Below are 20847 nucleotides of genomic sequence, written 5' to 3'. Positions count from 1 at the left end.
GGTCTTCCCATTATTGAAGAAATAGGATCAGCTAACAGCCGCCTAAAATTCAATAGCTTCCCACGAAACAAATCCAAATATCAAAGTTTTACAAAATTTGAATGGAAAACATGATTATACTCAGATGATGGACACAAATCTTTAAAAAGAACGGAACTTTGAGCCAGCACTACGAAGAGAGATTTTCCCCTTTTTTATGTCACTATTTTGAAATACAGTTTCAGTGTACAACATATAAAGAATTATCCCAGGATCACCATCCATACTTGGCTTGTGTTTCAGCTTTTGTGAGGAAGCCTTTTGAACGTCGCTCTGCAAGTTCCATCTCCTTCTGCCTCATATCAAAGTATAGAGAACCAATCTGATGCTTCCTCTTATGCAGCTTTGTGGGCTTCCCTTTAGTTGAAACAGGCTGAATGGAACAAACACAAATAAATATGTCAATGCATAAACTAAAACAAATTAGTATATATAAATATGTCAATGCATAAACTAAAACAAATTAGTATATATATACATATATACATATATACATAATCCAAAAAAATAGTAAAGCAGTCTAGTCATTGCCGAAGATGAACAAAACGAATAGTGATTCAGACTTCCTTTCTTTTGAAATGGAACTTGAAATAATGTCCGATTGAAAAGTAGACTGAAGCACTTTCTAAGTTTCAAACAATATCAAGTACTATGAATCATGCACAAGATGTACTATGTGCTCAATCAGGCAGAACTAAGCAACAAATAAGCAAAAAAGAAAAAGGGCAAAAAAACATTGAACCAAGGAAAATGACAGAACACCCAAAAAGCCAGTAACATACATAATTATATCTTTATTTTTTGAAAAATAGTTATATAAAATTCTCTATGCAAACAGCCTCAACAATATTTTCATCTCAACATGATCCCATCTTCTGACACCATAATCTCATTGCTTCCAATCTCGGGGAATCATGAGATACATAGAACTTCATTAAAATGATATATCAACTCCTCATGATGTTTGCAAGCACATTCATTAGGGTGGAGGTTAAGGATTGTTAAGATCTTAGCAAAGAGTATGACCAAAAAATTTCTCTAGGGTGGATTTTGATAATTCAAAGTCAAGTTAGGAAAGGGTCCTACTCAGTGCTTGCCGAGTTCCAATGCAGTTATAGAAGAATTAAAGTTAAAACCCAAGTCCACCTATGGACCCAAGTTCTGCAATGCGCTACTTTAGACCCCAAACATGCTCTATCAGTTTGTTAGCAGATATCAAAACAATACAGCTCTAAGCCAGAATAATTCAACAAAGTAAGTTCCACAGTCCTGCCAGTTCTTCATTCTAAGGAAAACACTCTAGCCTTTATATTGTCTGATTCATGAGAAGCATCATCTTCTGAGATTTCCCATGTGTAAAGCTTCTAAATATTAATTTAAGCCATGCTTTGGAAGGCTGCCTCGGTCTTTTTCCTTTCTGAATAATTTACACATTTTGAGCTAACATCAGTCTTGTATTTGACCATTATCCTGTATGATTCTTGAGTGACATGTTTTCCTCTCTTAGTTTTTCCTTTCAATTGATAATAATCCTTCTCACTTGAGAGTGAGAAGATGGAGAGAAAAAACAAGATTTTTTATCTATTCAATGCCAGTTAAACACGTATGTCTTGCCAAAATCGAGTTGACAGTAACATGACCGTTTATTACATGTGTTATAAGGTCATGCCACTTTTGGCTTCGTGTTGTAATAATCAATCCTAACCTGCTAATTTTCTACTGTATTCATGTCATGTTACCTAGTATTCAAAATTATCACCCCATTCCAAACATCTCCATTATGAAAATGGATTAGATTACATAAAACCAAGGCAGCAAGCTAATCCTATGATAGTAATATATCTCAATGGAAATTGACAGTTCACAGTTCCCACATCCCATTTCATAGACTTTGTTCCACTGATATGACTTAGTGATCGTATTGCTTTTTCTAAAGTACATGCAAAGGTCATTAAACTACCAGGTTATGTTGTCCAAGAGTAATGCACGAAAAGTTTGATATACACAAAAGATAACTTATATATAAAGTGGAACTTTAGTCTTTTTCATCAAGAATGGTTCTCAAAAGAAAAAAGACTGTTTCTTATGACTCTTATCATCTTCTTTAATGGAAAGAATTTAATAAACCGTTTCACAGAGTTTCACAGATATCAAATTCTTCCTAGAAAATTATCAATAACATAAAGCTAAAGTAAAAGATATATCTCACTCAGGTTCATAACACTGGACTAACTGCTAATAATTTCAGTATGCATTAAAACGTAGCAAAACAATGTCTTGAGTTCTCAACGTTATAAATGAATAAAAGGATGCAGACCAGTTAATGAAAAAAAATCAAAATTCATAATCACTATAAAACCAAATGATCAAAAACAGCAAGAACCTATAAGTGGTGATACCTGATAAGAAGGCCCAAAAGCTATTCCGGTTGACTTGGCCTGGTCCTCCCTTGGCCGATTCTTCATCAACTCGTCCTGCTTAACCTCAACTATTTCAGTTGGCACCTCATTCCTCCCTCTCTTTTTATTCACTTTAATCCCACTTACATCTGTTCCTGGAAGCGCCAGCGCTGCAGTTTCAGACCCACCAACCCAATCATTCCCATACTGCCCATAACCACTATAACCAGCATTACTCCCATAAACATCATAACTACCATAATTTGAAGCATCACTACCGCTAATTCCTGCCTGTAATTGAACCCCAACATCCACATGTTGATCAATGCCAGATTGGTAACTCTCATAACCACCATAGCTTTCATAGTTAACTGCATTTTGATCAATACCAGATTGGTAAGTCTCATAACCTCCATAGCTTTCATAGTTAACTGCATTCTGATCAATACTTGATTGGTGATTCTCGTAACTAGCAACATTTTGATCCACCCCTGCATCGCTCTTCACTTTAGAACCAACTGATTCCGTTTCAAGAATGGCTCTTCGGCCCGAACCCAAACCCGAACTCGCACCCAATGTGGCGGAGTACCTAGGCGCTGGAAGAGAAAATATGAACTTCCCGGACGATGTTTGAGCGGAGGATTCAGACGCTTTTCGCCTTCGCCTTTCTTCTTCTTCATCATCATCATCGTCATCTTCGTCGTTCAATTGGGACGACTTCATCGAATAAGAGCTAATGGGAGGCTTGAATTGGACGACCCTTTTAGGGTTTCGGCCTGAGGATGAGATATTGGTAATGGGTTGATTTGGGATTTGGGATTTGGGTTGAGGAAGCGTGGCGAACAAGGGTTTGGAGGTGGGTTTTGAATCTTGGTCTTCATCATCGTCGTCATCATCGTGACGAAGATTTGATGGTTTAGTTTGGCTTTGTTTCGGTTGGGGAAGGGACTGGAAGAGAGAGGAAGTTTGGGGTTTGGGTTTGGGTAGAGAAGAAAAGAGAGAGGAAGTTTGAGGTTTGGGTTTGGGTAGAGAAGAAAAGAGAGAGGAAGAGGAAGAAGGTTCAGAGCTGGGTTTTGAGGGCAAAGCTGCGGGTTTGGGAGGTTGTTGTTGATCTTCTTCTTCGTCAGAAGAGGCGTAATTAGCTAGCAGAGAGTCCATGAGAGAGCGAGAAGAGAGAAGAGAGAAGATGAAAGAGAAGAGAAAAGCTCTGAAATTTTTGGAGTTGAAGAATTTTACGAACGGAATGGGGGATGCTCTGAAATTTTGGGGTTTAAAAACAAAATTGTCCGGCTTTAGCACCAACTCTCATAATTCATATGGACTTTTTACTATCAATAGTCCCTCAACTTTTTAAAAGTTTTCATTTTGGCCCATAAATTAGTTTGCTCTTTGTTGCCATGCCAACTGCGTTTATTTTAGGACCGGTCTTAAGTTTTTGGAGGTCCAGGACGAGAGACTACAAAGAAGTCCTTTTGTATATATTCATAGTTTCCACGTGAAAAAGAAAGACAAGTTTTTCTAAATTGATTTTGGAGTGAAATCTCAACTTTCTTCATAATATTAGAACGGGTTTGCCCACTTATGAAAGCCTAATGACCACACAGGCTTCACGTCACCAATATGTGTTTTCTATTTGTTAGGCTTGAAAATTCACCACATGTACAGGGGAGTGTGAGAATGTGAAGGTGAAAAATGTCCCACATTGAAAAGTTGAGAAACCCAACAACTTATAAGGAGTTGGGCTACTCCCCATGGCGAATTGATTTTGGGTAGAACCTCAACTTCCTTCATATTTTCTTTTTCCCTTAAACATAGTACTTTAATTCAAAATTACAGAGTAATACCACATTTGTATTCATACCCTAGATAATAATCCTCAATTTTCCTTTATTACATCAACTTTCTTGTTTTCTCCTAGTCCCAGCCCATGGATAAAATTGATTGGACCTAAATCAGACCCAAAGTGTTAGCTGAACTAATTGTGCGGGGCTTGCTTTGTGGATTCAACCCAAGACTTTTGAGTGTTGCAGGTTGTGGGCTTGCATTTCTGCCTTCTTTTTTTTCTAATTCTCTTTTCCATTTGATGTTTATAATTGGTTAAATAGTCTTACAAAAGGGGTTTTCTTTGAGCATTTTAGACAACCAATTATTCAATTCAAAGACATGTTTGTTACAACATGATCATGCAATTATTTAAAACTGCCTTTGAACCCAAAAAAAACTATGTTAATTTTCTCAGAAGCTAAACCAAGACCAAAAGGAAGGCCTTTAATCAAGGTAAAAAAAAACCAAATAAAGAGAGATGACATTTCTGTAAGAAGAAGAAGAAGAAGAAGATGGAGATGGTGACAACCAACAAACAACACTAAACAGCAGTGATGTGAAAAATGGAACTTCATTCATGGATCAGTTTGTTGTCATAATTATACGCTCATGGGGCTTTGTGGATCATTCAAAGCTGCAATGGCTGTTTCAATTTTAATCTTCAAATGATCTTTTTCTTCTTCATCTGCCTGCCAAAAAAAAAAAACCACCAAATTCACAAGTTAATTAAAATCAATTAAAGCTCTATGAAGACAAAATTAATGACGTGTAATACGTCTTAGGTGGCCCGGCCTCATCATATCATACGATGATTTTTTGATAAAAAGGCGATAGAATTTTATTATATGATGATGATGATGATGAAGGTGACGATGCTAATAAAACATTTTTGTGTTTGGACATATGGTAAAATTCTAATTTCATGCGTGGACAAAACTTAACATCTTTAAAACATGACTCATTGAAAGAATGATCACAATGGCGTCATCACAAACATAAAGTATTCGAAGCGTGTTTTGATTATTTTCGTCATTTGCCACTTCCAGAAGTTGAATATATATACGAACAAAGACAACGGGGAAAAAGACATGATATTCAAACAAAACTGAGAGAAAATATATAATAATAAATAAATAAAAAGTAAGAGGGGAGATGGTGTGGACACAGAATCATAGTTCTTGTTGCACCAAAATCCATTTAAAAATTTTATAAAAAAAAAAAAAAAAAATTGCGAAAGGAAAATTAGGAGCATAAATGTTCGGAAGTAACCATCATACTTTTAAGGCGTGTCTTGCTTTTGCCCTGGAGAAAAATAAACTGCAACAATAATTCATGTCACAGAAGATACAACTTGGGACCATTAGCAATGTTGTGGCTGAATATTCAAGGATTGGGAAACCTTATCCACCCAGTGGCGGAACTAGGAATATTCAAGAATTTCTTCAAAAATCAGCCTAGGCTATAGCCCACCATAGCCTTGTGGGTGGTTCCGCCAGTGTATCCACCCAAGACATACACAAGAGAGAAAGCTTTCAACACAAAATGTACTTAACATATGATTTTGACACCATCCACCCCTTTTCCTCTTTCCTACTTTGGCGGCTAACCTACTAAGTTGGACGTTCAACATTTTCGATCACGAGACTAGTATACATGATGTTGATATGACTATGCCTTAGATTTTTTATACTTACTTTCATATGTTCCGTGTGAATGATTCTCGATCCAAAATTAAAGGGAACTCTATGTGAATTATCGATTGAGAGTCAATTGTATGTTCCAACAGTATCATATAGTCAAAAGTCTTTTGTGCCAAATATCGCGTCACAAATCTAAACCAAGAGGAACTTAACAAGCAACCCATCTAAAGCAAAATTGGTAGTTGTGATGAACGACAAAAACAAAAACTAGTACCAAAAATTCATAGTGGAACATCATTATTATATGTTAAAATAAGTTCACCACAAGGTCTCCAAATTTGTCCAACCATCCAATTTTTGTTCGGTTGCTGGTATTTTCTAGGAAACTTTACCCATATGGGAAACATGTTTCTTTGTAACCGTTGACCAAAGCTTATCCACTGACCATTGACCATTGACATCACACTTCCACAACAATTTCAAGTACGAGATTTCCTTTTTATTGGCTTTGGGAATAATTGATGTATTCAGCTTCCATTATCAAACATAAAAGTTTTTAAAAAAAAACCATCTTATTGAAAAAAAACAAAAAGTATTTCACGGACGTACAAGAAAACTCGGTTCGATTTCCAAATTTCTATATCTAATAAAAAAGTGCGTTATGGAAATTTTTATATAGATTTTACTAGGAACAGTCGCCCGAACAATGTGCTCATTTTCTGAATTACCAAAATAAAAGGCGATTGACGAGGAGGAGATGAGAGCAAAGAGAGGTGATGAAAATGAAGCTAGAGCAAAAAAAGGGAAAACATGTTAAAGAGAAAATCCAATCCAAATGGGGTCGTTTCCTCACTTTTGTTCCTCGACTGGTATTATTCGGACACTCTGGATTACACCAATCAATCATTGCCCTTAGTAGCCCGTATCATGTAATGGATCATCCACTTTAGTAAAAGTGCTCTCCATTGGGTTCCAATTCTTGTGCCTGTGGACCCTCAAATTCTACCTCTTTATTATTATTATTACCCATTATTTTAATCAACTAATTATTCTTGTTAGTTTGATTAAATATAAGTCTTGTTCTTCATTTAGTTCAAATGAAACTTAGTTTCCTTCTTTTTTTGAAGTTCAAATTTGTTTACGGGTAATACTTAATGAGATTTTTCCATTTTTATACGTTTTCTGACAGTCAATGTGTACTTATTAAACATTATAAAATATGGTCAAACCCAAATACTTAAGATCCGAAATCGAAACCTACTACACACGTAAAGCCCTTGATTTTTACCCAAACCCCTCTTACTTTAGATATTTAAAACATTTCAGAAATTAAATTTAGTCACTAATGTATAAAAAAGAAGGCCCTTTGTTCTCATTCTCCATCTTAAATTCTTGAGAGCACCCTTTTGGGACCGTACCAATCACATGTTGTATTTGGTATGGTGCCTAGGGCGCATATGGAATTAAACCACGCGACATTGCCGCAAAGTCTTTCCATTTTCTAGTGCCAACCAAGAAACCCAACACTAGAAATATTAAACTAAATAAAGGATAAACTCACCCCCCAAAAAAATGTTTAATTAAGTACAAGTAAGAAGTAATTAAGTAAAGTGAGTTTAATTACCTCAATGAAGACTGTCTTCAAGACTCTCCCAGAGAAAGCAGTAATATTTGCTGTAATGATTTTGAGCTTCAAAGATTCGAAGACCTCACACAATTTTACCATTGTGTCCGTTCTTTTGCTGCATGTCAAGCTAGCCACCACTGTCTTTTCCCCCATATATGTAACCCTAAGCTGTAAAGTGTAATACAAAGACCCCGTTAATTAATTAATTAATCAATGGATTACTTATAATATTACATTATTATATAGTTTTAAAAAAGAATAGTGCTATTCACACACCCTCAAATTGTATTATACACTCTTCTAGAAAGTGCAAATGACGTTGTCATATAATGACAGTATACTTGCAGTGCTCCTTTGAGACAAGTGCATGAAGCTTTCGGGAGAAAAACTTGTGTGAAACGGGGATGACATTGTTTCGCTATTCACAATCAATTACGATATGTCAAATAGCGATACAATGCTATCCCGTTGCACACACAAGTGTTTCTCATATGGCGATATATTTAATTGATTAGGATTTAACAGAGAATGATTGACTTACTTCAAGCACTTCAATGGTGGAAGTTCTTGATCCTCCGGAATCATAGAGCTGATCAATTTTCTTCTTCTTTGACCTCAACAAGACTGGTAGCTCTTGATCAAATTCAGAACCCAGATTTTTCTTTGATCTCCCAGATTCTAGCTCCCCTATCTCTGTCTGAATTCTTCTTTCTTGTTCATGAAGCTCCTGGATGTAGTCAATGGCGTCTTTGATTATAGAAGCCTTATCCATCTGTACCCCAAACCCAACAAACCAACCAAATTAAAAAAAAATCCCAAATCATCATGAACACTTTTTTTTCTTCTTCTTGAAAATAAAATAAAACAATGGGTCATATATTAATATTTGATAATATATATATTATAATGGGCAAGCAAACAAGCAAGCAATAATTAAGGAAATAATATTGTATGGCCAAAACCTTGCTTATTTTGGGGACCACTGCTCTAAGAGCAAAGAGCCTTTCATTGAGCTTCTTCCTCCTGTTCCTCTCAGACACAATGTTTTTGGAAGCCATGGAAGAAGCTCCTCCATCTGGTGAGCTGGAATCATAGTACCCAGAAAAAGCCTCATCCAATCCCCAGCTGCCATGACAAAAATTGGTGTAAAAAAACAGCAGATACATATATATATAAATTATGAAAGCTTTTTAGAACACTAAGAGAAATTAAGCTCCATAATTAATAATATATAAACCTGTCAAGCTCTTCAGATTGGAGGAACATATTGGTTTCCCAGTAATGTTTGTACTCATCACCAATGTTGTCCATGACTGCACAGAGAGTCTGATGAGAGAGAGAGAGAGAGAGAGAGAGAGAGAGATGGGATTTGTGTTGTTGATGAAAAAGCAAAGGTACTCGGGTTTTTTAAAGTCACAGTGAGGGGGAGGGAGTGAGTTGAAGGGATTTATATAAGTGGGGAAATAATCTGAATTCACTCACGTGGGAAGAAGGAAGCAGGAAGCTATGATGCTTCTTCCTGGAATGATGTGAACCGTCGATTGAATGGAAGAATATTGAAAATGTTGGTCTACAAGGCCGCGTAGGACACATTAAAAAAAAACTAAACTGCCTTCTCTTTTAGCAACGACAACAACCAAAACGATAAATACATATTAAATAATAATAAATAAATCAATAAATGACTGTGCTGGCTACCTTTACTCTCTCTATCTATCACACATGGCGCGTGCATTCAATCTCCCTAATAATTGGGGTACTTACAAATTTTTGTTCTTTGGGTGCGGAACAGAAGAAAGTCTTCCATGCGCCCGTCACATGAGTGGCTCTTATAAACTTTGTGTGGATCATCATCACCCAAGAAAAACAAAAGGAAAATATTTATTGATATATTACTTGGGTCTACACAAACTGAGATTTATGTTTTTCTCTATATTTAAAAACAAAGGCTTACTTCAATGAAAAAATTCATTGATTTGCAAATCAGTGGTTTTAGATTCAAACTCTCGTAACACCTTAATAGTGTGTGTGAAACCCCTTCTCTCCTTATAGTTAAGACTAGTCTCTTTGCACGCGTTTCTGCGTTTGCAAGAGGCTTTTTTAAAAAAAAATTTAAATTTATTTTAGAATTTTAAAAAAATAATGAGTAGTTGTATTCCATAAAAATAGGATCCATTATCTGATTTTTCTTTTATTTTTAATTTTTTTTAATATGAAAAAGTGTGAATTTACCATATTATCCTCATTTAATTAATAATTTCAATTCTTAATGTTTGAATTAACCAAGGGCATTTTATGGTATTTTGAATGTTTCATCATTCTCTGCCTTTTGCTTTATATATATAGATTATCTCTCGCATTAAAAAAAAAATATACAAAGGCATGAATCATGTACGTAGAAAAAGGACAGAGGAAAAATAGGTATATTAGCCCACCATTTAGTACAAATTCTACTCAATTTGAGTTAACTAGTTCGATTTCACTTATACTTTAAATGTGAGGTTTAAATAAATAAAAAAAATTAAAAAAAAAAAACCCTACAAGTGATAGTCTAAACTAAAAGAGGGAAAGGGATTTCTCAAGGTGTCATGAGATTCAAATTTGAGATTATCAGTCTACATGTGAATGCCCTTTTGCATTGGGCTAAATCTCGTTGACTTTAAATGTAAGGATTTATTGAAACAACTGGATTCGATTTAGACTTGAATGCGAGTCATCATTGAGATAAAATTAAATTCGAGTCATAATATGAACAAACTCCATTTGACTTAGACTTTAACGTAAGTCAATTCATTCCCACTCTAATGTAAAAGTTAGGTCCAATTTTTATTTAATTCTAATTTATTTTCTTCCCTTTCTAGGATTTTTTTTGGTCTAGTTTCTTTTTCGTTTATTGAACAAGGGTAAATTTTGAGGTTTATGTGTCATGATTTTAATGGTGGGTGTTGTTAACGAGGGTCAATAGGCATGAAAGCACATTTTTGCCCATGCAAGTGAGACCCTTCAAAATGTTTACGAAATTGAGACGAAAATTTTCTTACTTCAACAAGACTCCGCCCTCCATTTACAGGCATCATCTCAGGATCCTTCGCCCAAAGGGCTTGGCACAGAGGGGAGTGGTTTCCAGAACAATGACTCTAATATCTAAATAGGATGGTTGCACGTCAACATTAATTTAGTACATGTTGTCTAGTTGTATGAGAGGAGAGGAGCACTTTGGGCCAAGGATAATAAACGGGAAATATTAAGACCCGTTTTATTTGTTTATATATATATATAAAGCAAAAGGCAGAGAATGATGAAACATTCAAAATACTAGAAAATGTCACATTAAGAATTGAAATTATTAATTAAATGAGAATAATATGGTAAATTAACAAATTTTCATATTAAAAAATTTTAAAATTTAAAATAACATTAGATAATATATCCTATTTTTATGGAACACAACTACTCATTTTTTTTTAAAAAATTCTAAAATAAAAATAGAAAGCCAATTGACACACGCGTGCCAAGGGGCTAGTACAGATTAGATTAGGACTTATCATATGAAAGAATTGCAAATGAACTTTAGAAAACAATCAACAAACCTATCTACAATTTCGACCAACCCCTTGTGCAAGGTATACTATTTTAGATAATGAGAAAATGGGAAATTTGAAAATGTAACCTTTTTTCTAACACGTAAAAGACTTTTAACCTTTTTTTTTCCTTTTCAAGATTTAGAAATATAGTAATTCGAGTTCTTCAAGCAATGCACAATCCTTTTCAAGGCTCGTTGAGCAGTGCTCAAACCCCCTCGAATGGTTAAAATTCTCAAAATCTAAAATTTGGGCTAAAAATCTTTGAACTGTCTAAATTTTGGTTACTTTTTAAAATAAATTTTAATTCATGTCTAAAAGTTTTATAATTGAGGCATAGCCAGCCACCATACTATTTCACAAATGGGTAATAATTTTCTGTTTTCTTGTGGGTACTCACGAAATAGTAAAATTGATATGATTGCTTTTGTTATTATTTTTCTAGTCCAAGTGACTAGGGAAGGGAAGTTTACACACAAATATTCATTAGGTGTCTGGGAATTTCGAATTTATACTCATATAACTGAAAATAAAAGAGTTAAATCAACTGTACTCTACCGCACCGACTGATGGTGTGTATTATTACGCATAGCCGCTATACTATTTGGAGGAATCATTGACCATGATTCATAGACGTGAGGACCAACCGACCATCTTTGGTCAAAACAAAAGGATCAAACTTAATTAACGAAGTGAATTATAGCTTCTCTATAGAAGAGATGAGGAGATTAGTGCTGAGAGGAATTTAGCTTCTCTACATCTACAATGGGAATCCAACAAAGTTGTGTGTCAGAATCAAAAAAGATTATAATCATTGATCTAAAAAAAAAACTCTACAATGGGAATCCAACAAAGTTGTGTGTCAGAATCAAAAAAGATTATAATCATTGATCTAAAAAAAAAACTCTACAATGGGAATCCAACGTAGTTGTGTAAATTATATGTAGACAAGAAGATGCACATTGAACATATTTTTCACGATTGTGAAACGATCTTTTATTTCAAGTATCTACTTTCTTGGGTTACACAAAAACTCTCAGAGTATGGAATAGGGACCCCAAAAAAAAAAAAACATGAAGATGCCAATATCTCTATTCTTTCTCAAGCCTTAATAAAAACTTATTTCAAACACATTATAGCATATTAAACTATCTCTTCAATTAATAATTTTGGAATACTAAAATAGGTGAACCACATCAGCTTGTTCACGTGTTATAATATAAATGGATATTGTTTTATACTATTCCCTAAAAGAGGGAAATATCAACTGTGTTATCCACTCATATTACAATAACATTCGTATAAGTTATACCGCATAATCGTATTCCAATACCATTCTATAATATCTCGTATTATCGCGTGTCAAGTATCAATACTAATCCACCTGTTAATTACCATGTTATGGACCTTACATGATAAGATTTAACCCAAACATTTAATTTCTCATACTTATTATGGTACATTAATTTGGCAGGTGTAATTATTTGGGCAGGTGTATATGGACATCTTTAATGGATAACAAAGACGTAGGAACTGGTGAGATAAAATTTCAATTCCCTCTAGAAAAGGGTAAAAAGGCCAAAAGCACATGTTCCGTCTTAATCATTGCTGCCATCTTTATTAGCCCAACCCATGCATGACGACAGCTCTTGTTTTCTTTATGACGTCATAAGCCCGGTGAAATCGTTGACTTTAAAAGGATTGAAGATTCGTCAAGAGTTTGCTGTGCATTCATAGAATGTAGCTTAGGAGATTGCTGCTCTGTTCAAACTTCAAAGCGGCGCGACTTAGGACTCGACCAAATAAAAGCCATTTTTATTCGGCGCAATGGCCACCACTTGGAAATTGCTCACTTTTTGTCTTTCCTTCCGAGGAAATTGCTCTTCGGGGTAGAAAGACAATAATTTCAATGCCCACTAATGGGACTAATGTCTTGGTCGTTGTTTTCGCGACTTAGGACTAGAAACACTGTAAGTGCTTTTTATTTATTTATTTATGTAATAAATGAGAGAAACTCTTGCATAAATGGGACTAATGTCTTGTTCATTGTTTTGGCGACTCAGGACTAGAAATACTCCAAGTGCTTTTTCTTTGATAAATGAGAGAAACTCTTGCATAAATAGGACTAATGTTTCGGTCGTTGTTTAGCAAACTTTAAAATGTTAGGATTGAACTTATTAAATTGGATGCCAACGAGGTCTCTAGTCTAGTAAAAAATGACACTTGCACTAGCTCCTCTCAAATGTTATTGTATATAAAATTTATATTAATGATCTTGTACAAATATATTATAAATTTCTTACATGCGCCCTCTTATTTTTGTTTCTCTTTCAATCTCATGTCTAAATTTCTTTTGAATTGCATGAATTTTATTACTATAGAAGAGTGTTAGGTTCTACATAGAAAAAGTAAATAAATAAATAAACCCATTGACGTTGAAAACTCTCTCTCTGTGTTCATAGAGAGTGAAGTGTACTTATTGTGGGAGTGAATCCTAAGATTCGATTTGTATGTTGCTTCATCAGCCGCTACAAGCCTGCGGTTTTCTTTGAAAAAACTGCAACAAACCCTATGAATTGTCAAACTCATTCCCCACAACATCGTACCAACATGTTATGGCCATGCAATGCTAGAAAAAAATAACCCACGAATAATTATTATATTTTATTTATCAATGGATTGAGAGATTCAAACTAGAAAGAAGCAGCGTTAGATCAAGAGATAATTAATAGAAAACTCACGAATTTGAATTTGCCTATCTCTCGGCGGAAAAAGTTTATAAAACTAGCATTCGAATTAAATGTTCCCACTCGGGTCATTATAATGAAAATAATTGTGTCAAGTACTATAGTTTGGAGTCTATGGAGAAATTATTTTTTGGGGTTTCTCTTTCTTTTTGTTCACATGCATGGAGATTTGAATCATCCTACCATTTGAGTTACGGTTTCTAGAAAAGCTAACAACTGTAATCAATTAGAAAGATTTTGTAGATCTTATTGGATGATGATGAAAGAATTTAACTAAAGCAGTTGTAATTACGTAAATATATATACATATATAGAAAAGTAATAGAATTAGAAATTTTTAAAAAATTAGTTTGATTTTTCATAAAAGGAAGAGTTTGAATTTCCCCTCCCTTTCCCTCACTTTGGCTAAAAAAAGAAAAAGAAAAGAAAAGATAACATTCCAATATATTTGTGAGATGATACATAAGAATATTAAGCATTTTTTGCTTCCTATTTGTATTATTTTGAAAAGGACACATAAAAAACGGACCTTTTAGATATATAAAAACAACACTGCGAGGTATTTTTCTTGGTCAATGTAAAGTTTCAATTAAATACACGGAAGAAAAAACACACACACAATATAATTCCAACAAAGGAGCACACAAAACCGAGATAATTAAGCTGAAAAAGAAGCATGAATTGAGAAAAAGAGATGTGCCGAATCATAGCAAAGTCTCTCTCAGTACTGGTTGTCTGACCACTAGGAAAGAAGTCTTTTTCACTAGAGAAAAAAAAAACCCTAAAACAAAATCTCATTCGATTCTCAGATCAAATTTTCCAATGCCTTGTCTCATCTTTTCTTCGTCAAACCAATGCCTTGTCTTATGGAGTACATCATTATTTAGACATGAAGATGAAGGCATCTTAATTAACTTGTGTTTTAATTAAAGAACCTGCTTTGTGTTCTTAATTGGGTTTTTATTGTAACTAACTAGCAACTTCTGCCCTCTTCTTCTTGTCCTTATTTTTGCAACAATTAATCCCCATGCTTGTCTTCTTCTTATTTCTTAATTACTTTATTTTATTTTTTTTGGAACCTTTTGCTCCCCCATGCTTGATGCTAACGCATGTGTTTTAGATGGAGTTAATTTAGTGTGCTAGTTATTATTGAATCATTTTTGCTTTATCAACAATCAAAGCCAGTTGATTATTGGTTAGGACAACTACTTATTATTTGTTTTCCATTTTTCTTATATATTTTAATTATTAAAAATAAATAAATATTGTCATACTAAAACATTACATGGGGTAGTACGTTCACCTAGTATAACTTGTCCACATGTTATAATATAAGTGGATATTATTGATACTATTCCCTAAAAAAGGAAAATATCAACATTGTCGTCTACCCACATTATAACACGTGTACAAGCTATACCATGTGACCGTACTATACAGTGGCGAAGCCAGGATTTCTTGTGTGTGGGGGCCTCTTACAAATTATAAAAAATCAAAAATTTGAACTCACAATACATATGAAAAATAGTATATATATATCACATATGTCAAGAATTATATTGCTTATTGGTTGCAATCATAATTGTCCTCAACAAAGGGATAGACAAATGCATTATGAACAAGAAAAATTGCAAGAGATAGACAAATAGTAGCGATTTAGCAAATATCTTTAAAGCTTTTCCCCCCATTAAACCCAATAGAAAGAAAAAATCAAAATTTCACAAACTAAAAAAAAAACCTTAGGTCCCTTCATGCATTCATATCATACATGAAAAAATATTTTATGTAAAAATATTGACTAAGTATGAATTTTTTTTTTTGGAATAATCATTTTCTCAAGATAATTTTTGGCAGCTTTTATTCCTTACACATCAAATAAGAAAACTTGATTTTATGGGATTTTAGTATGAAGTATATATTGACTTAATGAGCCATCATTTTTAGCCTAAATCGTATTTTGCACTAAAACCGATTTTTCATATTTTGATTTGGTGGGAATTTGATTTTCTAGTATTTTTATTTGAATCCAAATAGGGGGTACTTCCTAATTTACATTGTAAACTTAAGTAAATGGAATAATATAAAAATAAATTAAAGTAAAAGGACAAAGAAATTTACTTAAATGTTGAAAATGGAAATAAGGTAATCTGTACACCTGGAGTGCACCACTACCAGCTGAGCAAAGGGGCAATTTGAAGCACCTACTTGTGCCTTAAGAAGTCCATCACAACACATGTGGGTACATATCAAAACGTAAAGTATTTGAAATAACACACATATAGAAATACATAACAGTATATTACTTTTAAAATATAAAACAATTGAGTGGGGGCCCGTGACCACACTGGTCCCAGTGTGGCTCTGCCCCTGGTACTATACCGTACTATTCTATCATTTTTCCATGAGATGAAGCATTATTAATTGGTTCTAGTTTTATATAGAATTTTACACCTCTACTGAATGATGTGCTTTTGAATCCTTTTATAGTTATAGCTCAATAGCCTCAATCGGGGTGGTTGGTCGGGGAAATCGCCTCTTACATTGTTATGTTAGTTGTAATTGATTAATGGGATGGCACTAGGTCTATATATATAGTCTTAAAATCCTGATATTATTTAGGGTTTGAAAACGCTATACTATCGAGATGTTATTATTGAGATTTTTTTCTTTTTTTATTATAAAAAAACGATAGTATTTTATTGATGAAGTAAGGTGCCGAATAAGGATACAATTTTTCCAGTGACCAAACACAACAACAAGTTGAATTGATTTGGAGAGAATACACACAATCCAAAAAATGATTAATAAAAATCCCCAAACCAGCAACCAAAAGCACATGTACTCAAACTTGCAATAAAGATTTGCAGCACAACTACAGAAATGACAAGTCTATAATGAAAGCCAAAAGCCAAAATAAAATAAAATATCATAAACAAGAAACAAACCATTTCAAATTCCTAAAGAGTTCATGGGAATTATTAGACTAAAACGAACTAAGAAACAAGACCACCGCTCCACATCCACTTGGGCAATCAGAAGAGAGCCATAGGGCCATACCAGCCATAGTGTTGCACCAACTAAACCTGAACCCGATGCAACTCGACATCACCCCCACTTTGTAGCTCCAAAATGTTTCACGGCGTTTGCTTCTACGTCACAAAAAAAAAAAACAAATATCTAGAGGGAAAATGAATGGAATGAAAGGAAATGGGATGAGAGGAGAAGAAAGAGGATGGAGTAGGAAAGGTGGATGCCACTCCCGACGACGGTAAGAGATTTTCCTTTAGGGTTTTCTCAGGAAACAACGATTAGGTTTTATGGATTAATGAATGTATTATTAGGGTTGTGTGGTGGGATAGAAGCCATATGATTGAGATGGTTTTAAGTGTTAAACTCTTTATCATTTTTCTAGTATTAATAAAGTTTTCTTTCGTAGTGTCGAGGCTAAACGTTAGCCACATCGTCTTACAAAAAACATGGGAATGTTGAGAGTATTTGTCCCACATTGAAATGTTAAGGGACCTAGCCTGGGTTTATAAGGAGTTGAGCTACTCCCCCCATAGCCAATTGGTTTTGGGGTGGAACCTCAACTTCCTTCATGGTATCAGAGCAAGGCTTCACGTGTTGGGCCCAACGGCCACACGTGCTCCCACGTCACCCAATATGTGTTGTCCACGTGTTCAAGGGCGGATCTATTACTAGGCTGGAGTGGGCTCCAGCCTAGGGGAAGATTTTTAAATATTAAATATAGTTAAGTTTATTCCTACTCCAATAAATATTAGCCCACTACACCAAATAAATATAATAAACTGATAATAGCCCAATTTAAGTAAAGTAAATAATAGCTTTGTTTAAAATAAGCCCATTCCTAAAGCATATAGGAAATAATCAATTTGATTAGAAGTAGAACTCATGTTAAGGCTCTACCAACTTGACCTATTCTAATCGTACTGATATTGAACTACACCCACAGAGAGCAAACATCAAAAAAATTCTTCTAGCCACCCAAAACGCCATATTTGAACCTTGAGAGCCTAGAGGAAATAGCTCTCCTCCTCTAAAAAATTGTACCAACCTATCTTCAGTGGGTTCTTCAATCTTGGTAAGTTTTTTTTTTTTTTTTTTTTTAATATATTTAATTTCCAATTTTAATTGTTGTGGTTAAGTTTTTATTTATTTTCCAATTTAATTTCCACTTCACTAGGTAAGCTCTTTAAATTTTTTTTTGCAATCAAACATATTTTTTCGAAGTTGGACAATGTGTTTGATTTTATATTTATTTATATTTTGTACTTTTTTGTGTTATATTTGATTGTAATGTGACTTTGTTTGATTTATAAAATTTTATTTACATTTTTGTTTCATGAGAAAAAAAGCTTATAATATATCTCCTCTATAAAAAAAAAATTATTTAGCCTAGCCCTATAAAAATTCCTGGATCCGCCATTGCACGTGTTAGGCTTGAAAGTTCGCCACACGTGCGGGGGCGTGTTGAGAGTATTTGTCCCACATTGAAATGTTAAGGGACCTAGCCTGGGTTTATAAGGAGTTGGACTACTCCCCCCATAGCCAATTGGTTTTGGGGTGGAACCTCAACTTCCTTCAGGGAAAACCTAATACATATATATATATATTTTTTCTTCAGAAATTATAAGAGCAATATGCTTCATACATAGAGATAGAGTAGTAAATTAATTACTCTTATTTTGGTGAAATAGAATAAAAATAGTAGTGAGGCGGGATCACCTAAGCCGCCATTTTAAGTGTCTATTTTTTCTTTGTTTTCTGTGCAACAACAGAGTTCTTAATTAAGTACTTGTCTATTGAGAACAAGACCAATTTGACTTTCATTAAGGTGACGCGTTTAAACCATTTGACCCACACGACACCACAAAAAAACATCACATATAACCATTTGCTCCTCATTAAGCACGCGTTTAAACCATTAAACCATTTGCTTCTCACTAATTATCCCCATAAATTTACATCCTGATGACTGATCCTTGTGTTTCATGTGACCCTTTTTTCTTTTACTTCTGGAAAAAAAAAGTTGGCAAAACTTTGAATGAAGCCCGGATTCATGAGACATTAGATATATATTTTTGAAGGAGCTAGCACGTGTTACACGATTGCCCACCTTTGGGATTATTGGTCATGAATTCATACCCTATTTCACAGATTAAGGGTTGTGAATGAATCTAACCTACGACTGAATTGCATGGGAACCTTCTTCTTCTCCACGGCACGGACACTTTTTAGTGAAGGCCATCCTTCTTCCTTAATTTGTGGATCCCAATTGCCTAAAATAGTTAGGGAATATATAGTTTGGCACCGAATATTGGTTCACTTATTTCAACATTTGAATAAGGAGATAAAGAAACAAATGAATTTCCAATAATTCCGTATATGTAGTAAATTCAAATACGTTGTATCTAGTTATTAAACACGTTGATCGTATTTCATAGGTTTTTTTTGACAAATCTAATCTTCTTGTCAAATACAAATCATTTCTTTCAAATCACTTTTCAAAGCAATAATTGTCTATAATTTTCATAAAGTCTGTTGGCCATGTCATAATCTCTAGCCATGTTTTGCGACTTAGGGCTAGAAATACTGTAAGTGTTTTTTCCTTGATAAGGGAGAAACACTTGTATACATGGGACTAATGTCTTGGTCATTGTTTGACGAACTTTAAAATGTTAGGATTTGCTAAAATATGAATATGGGTTTGAATATGTTAGGTTCTTATTTTTATTCTTCTCCATAAGGAGGTATATATAAGAGTTTACATGAGTGCTTTACAAGAAATTAGATATAGAAAAGGATTAGGAAAGTATCTCCTAATTATACAATGATTTGACAATTATATAAAATAGGAAAGTAAATCCCTTAATTAACCAAGGAAATAAATCTATAAAATAGGAAAGTAAATCCCTTAATTAATCAAGGAAATAAATCTCCTTGATTAATTAGGAGACTCACTTCAACACTCCTCCTCAAGTTGGTGCATATACGTCAAATGCCCAACTTGGTAAGTGAGTCATGAAATTCGTAGCACCCAAGTCGATAATCCACGCGAATTTTTGAGAGGACATATGAAAAGTAGAACATCAGGATTGACCGCATGCTTTTGTGAGTCTTAAGATTCGATCAACTGCATTCCTATGAGACACATTGTGCCCATGTGCCATTCTTCTGGATAGCTCGCATTTCTTCATTCATGTCTTCTTCCCATTTTTGGTCTTCTAGTGCTTCAGTTACACTGTTGGGAACAGGTATGTCGGCTAACTGCTTCACAAAGTGTACCCGTGACTCTGATAATCTGTTGAGGGATACATAATTGTTGATGGGATATTTCCCCTTTGCATTAAGATCTGCTTCGTAGTGAACTGGAGGTTTACCACGATTCTTCCTTTTTTTGGAATCTGATGTGCAGGCTCTGTGCCTTCTGAATGACGTCCTCAGCAGGTGATTGGTGTAGTACTGGAGCTGAAGCGGACAAAATCTCATAAGACGGTTCAATTTCCTCCTCCTGATTTTGACAGCATGGAGAAAATTGATCGTTTTCCTCTGGTGACCGGTCGCAGGATTTTGGGGACCGGTCGGTTTGAAACAGCTTCTCTGACTACCAGTCGCTTTCCACTGGCGACTGGAAGTTTTGAAGCAGATTCTCCGTGTTCGAAGAACTAAGGGGGGGCCAGTCGCTTTCCACTGGCGACCGACCATTTGATTTGATTTGATTTGATTTTTTTTTTTTTTGAATATGAGAAAGTGGATTCGGTGGTTTTGGAAACGATATCCATGGCAGCGGAATGATTTAAGAATAAGATAAAAAAGATGTGTTTTAGGGTTTCAGGATTCAGGATTCAGGATTCAGAGCTTCAGGATTCAGGGTTCAGAGTTTCAGGATTCAGGGTTTCAGAGCTTCAGGATTCAGGGTTTCGGGATTCAGGATTCAAGATTCAGGATTCAGGGATTCAGGATTCAGGA

The 20847-nt window shown here is 34.5% G+C and overlaps 2 protein-coding genes across 2 annotated transcripts; both read right to left on the bottom strand.

The window, feature by feature from the left end:
* Positions 1-10: 10 nt before the first annotated feature.
* Positions 11-3714, bottom strand: LOC110758432 (mitotic checkpoint protein PRCC-carboxy-term protein). The gene is made up of 2 exons (XM_021960297.2): positions 2439-3714; positions 11-412 (listed from the first exon to the last, which is right to left on the bottom strand). The coding sequence occupies exons 1-2, from the start codon at positions 3594-3596 to the stop codon at positions 254-256; spliced, it is 1317 nt and encodes a 438-aa protein (XP_021815989.1). The 5' UTR covers positions 3597-3714; the 3' UTR covers positions 11-253.
* Positions 3715-4557: 843 nt separating this feature from the next.
* Positions 4558-8958, bottom strand: LOC110758464 (basic helix-loop-helix (bHLH) DNA-binding superfamily protein). The gene is made up of 5 exons (XM_021960333.2): positions 8767-8958; positions 8492-8654; positions 8071-8301; positions 7527-7697; positions 4558-4951 (listed from the first exon to the last, which is right to left on the bottom strand). The coding sequence occupies exons 1-5, from the start codon at positions 8838-8840 to the stop codon at positions 4862-4864; spliced, it is 729 nt and encodes a 242-aa protein (XP_021816025.2). The 5' UTR covers positions 8841-8958; the 3' UTR covers positions 4558-4861.
* Positions 8959-20847: the final 11889 nt, after the last annotated feature.

This window comes from Prunus avium, chromosome 1, assembly GCF_965620075.1.
Source record: "Prunus avium chromosome 1, drPruAviu1.hap1.1, whole genome shotgun sequence".
In the NCBI taxonomy this organism is placed as follows: domain Eukaryota; kingdom Viridiplantae; phylum Streptophyta; class Magnoliopsida; order Rosales; family Rosaceae; genus Prunus; species Prunus avium.
This window is presented reverse-complemented; position numbering and strand designations above follow the sequence as displayed.

Coding starts and splice junctions, on each gene's coding strand:
- LOC110758432 (XM_021960297.2), bottom strand. CDS start 3,596: ATGGACTCTCTGCTAGCTAATTACGCCTCTTCTGACGAAGAAGAAGAT. Junction 413..2,438: donor CTTTTGGGCCTTCTTATCAG/GTATCACCACTT, acceptor TGTTCCATTCAG/CCTGTTTCAACTAAAGGGAA.
- LOC110758464 (XM_021960333.2), bottom strand. CDS start 8,840: ATGGACAACATTGGTGATGAGTACAAACATTACTGGGAAACCAATATG. Junction 8,655..8,766: donor CAATCTGAAGAGCTTGACAG/GTTTATATATTA, acceptor TTGTCATGGCAG/CTGGGGATTGGATGAGGCTT. Junction 4,952..7,526: donor TGAAGACAGTCTTCATTGAG/GTAATTAAACTC, acceptor TTTTTTTGGCAG/GCAGATGAAGAAGAAAAAGA.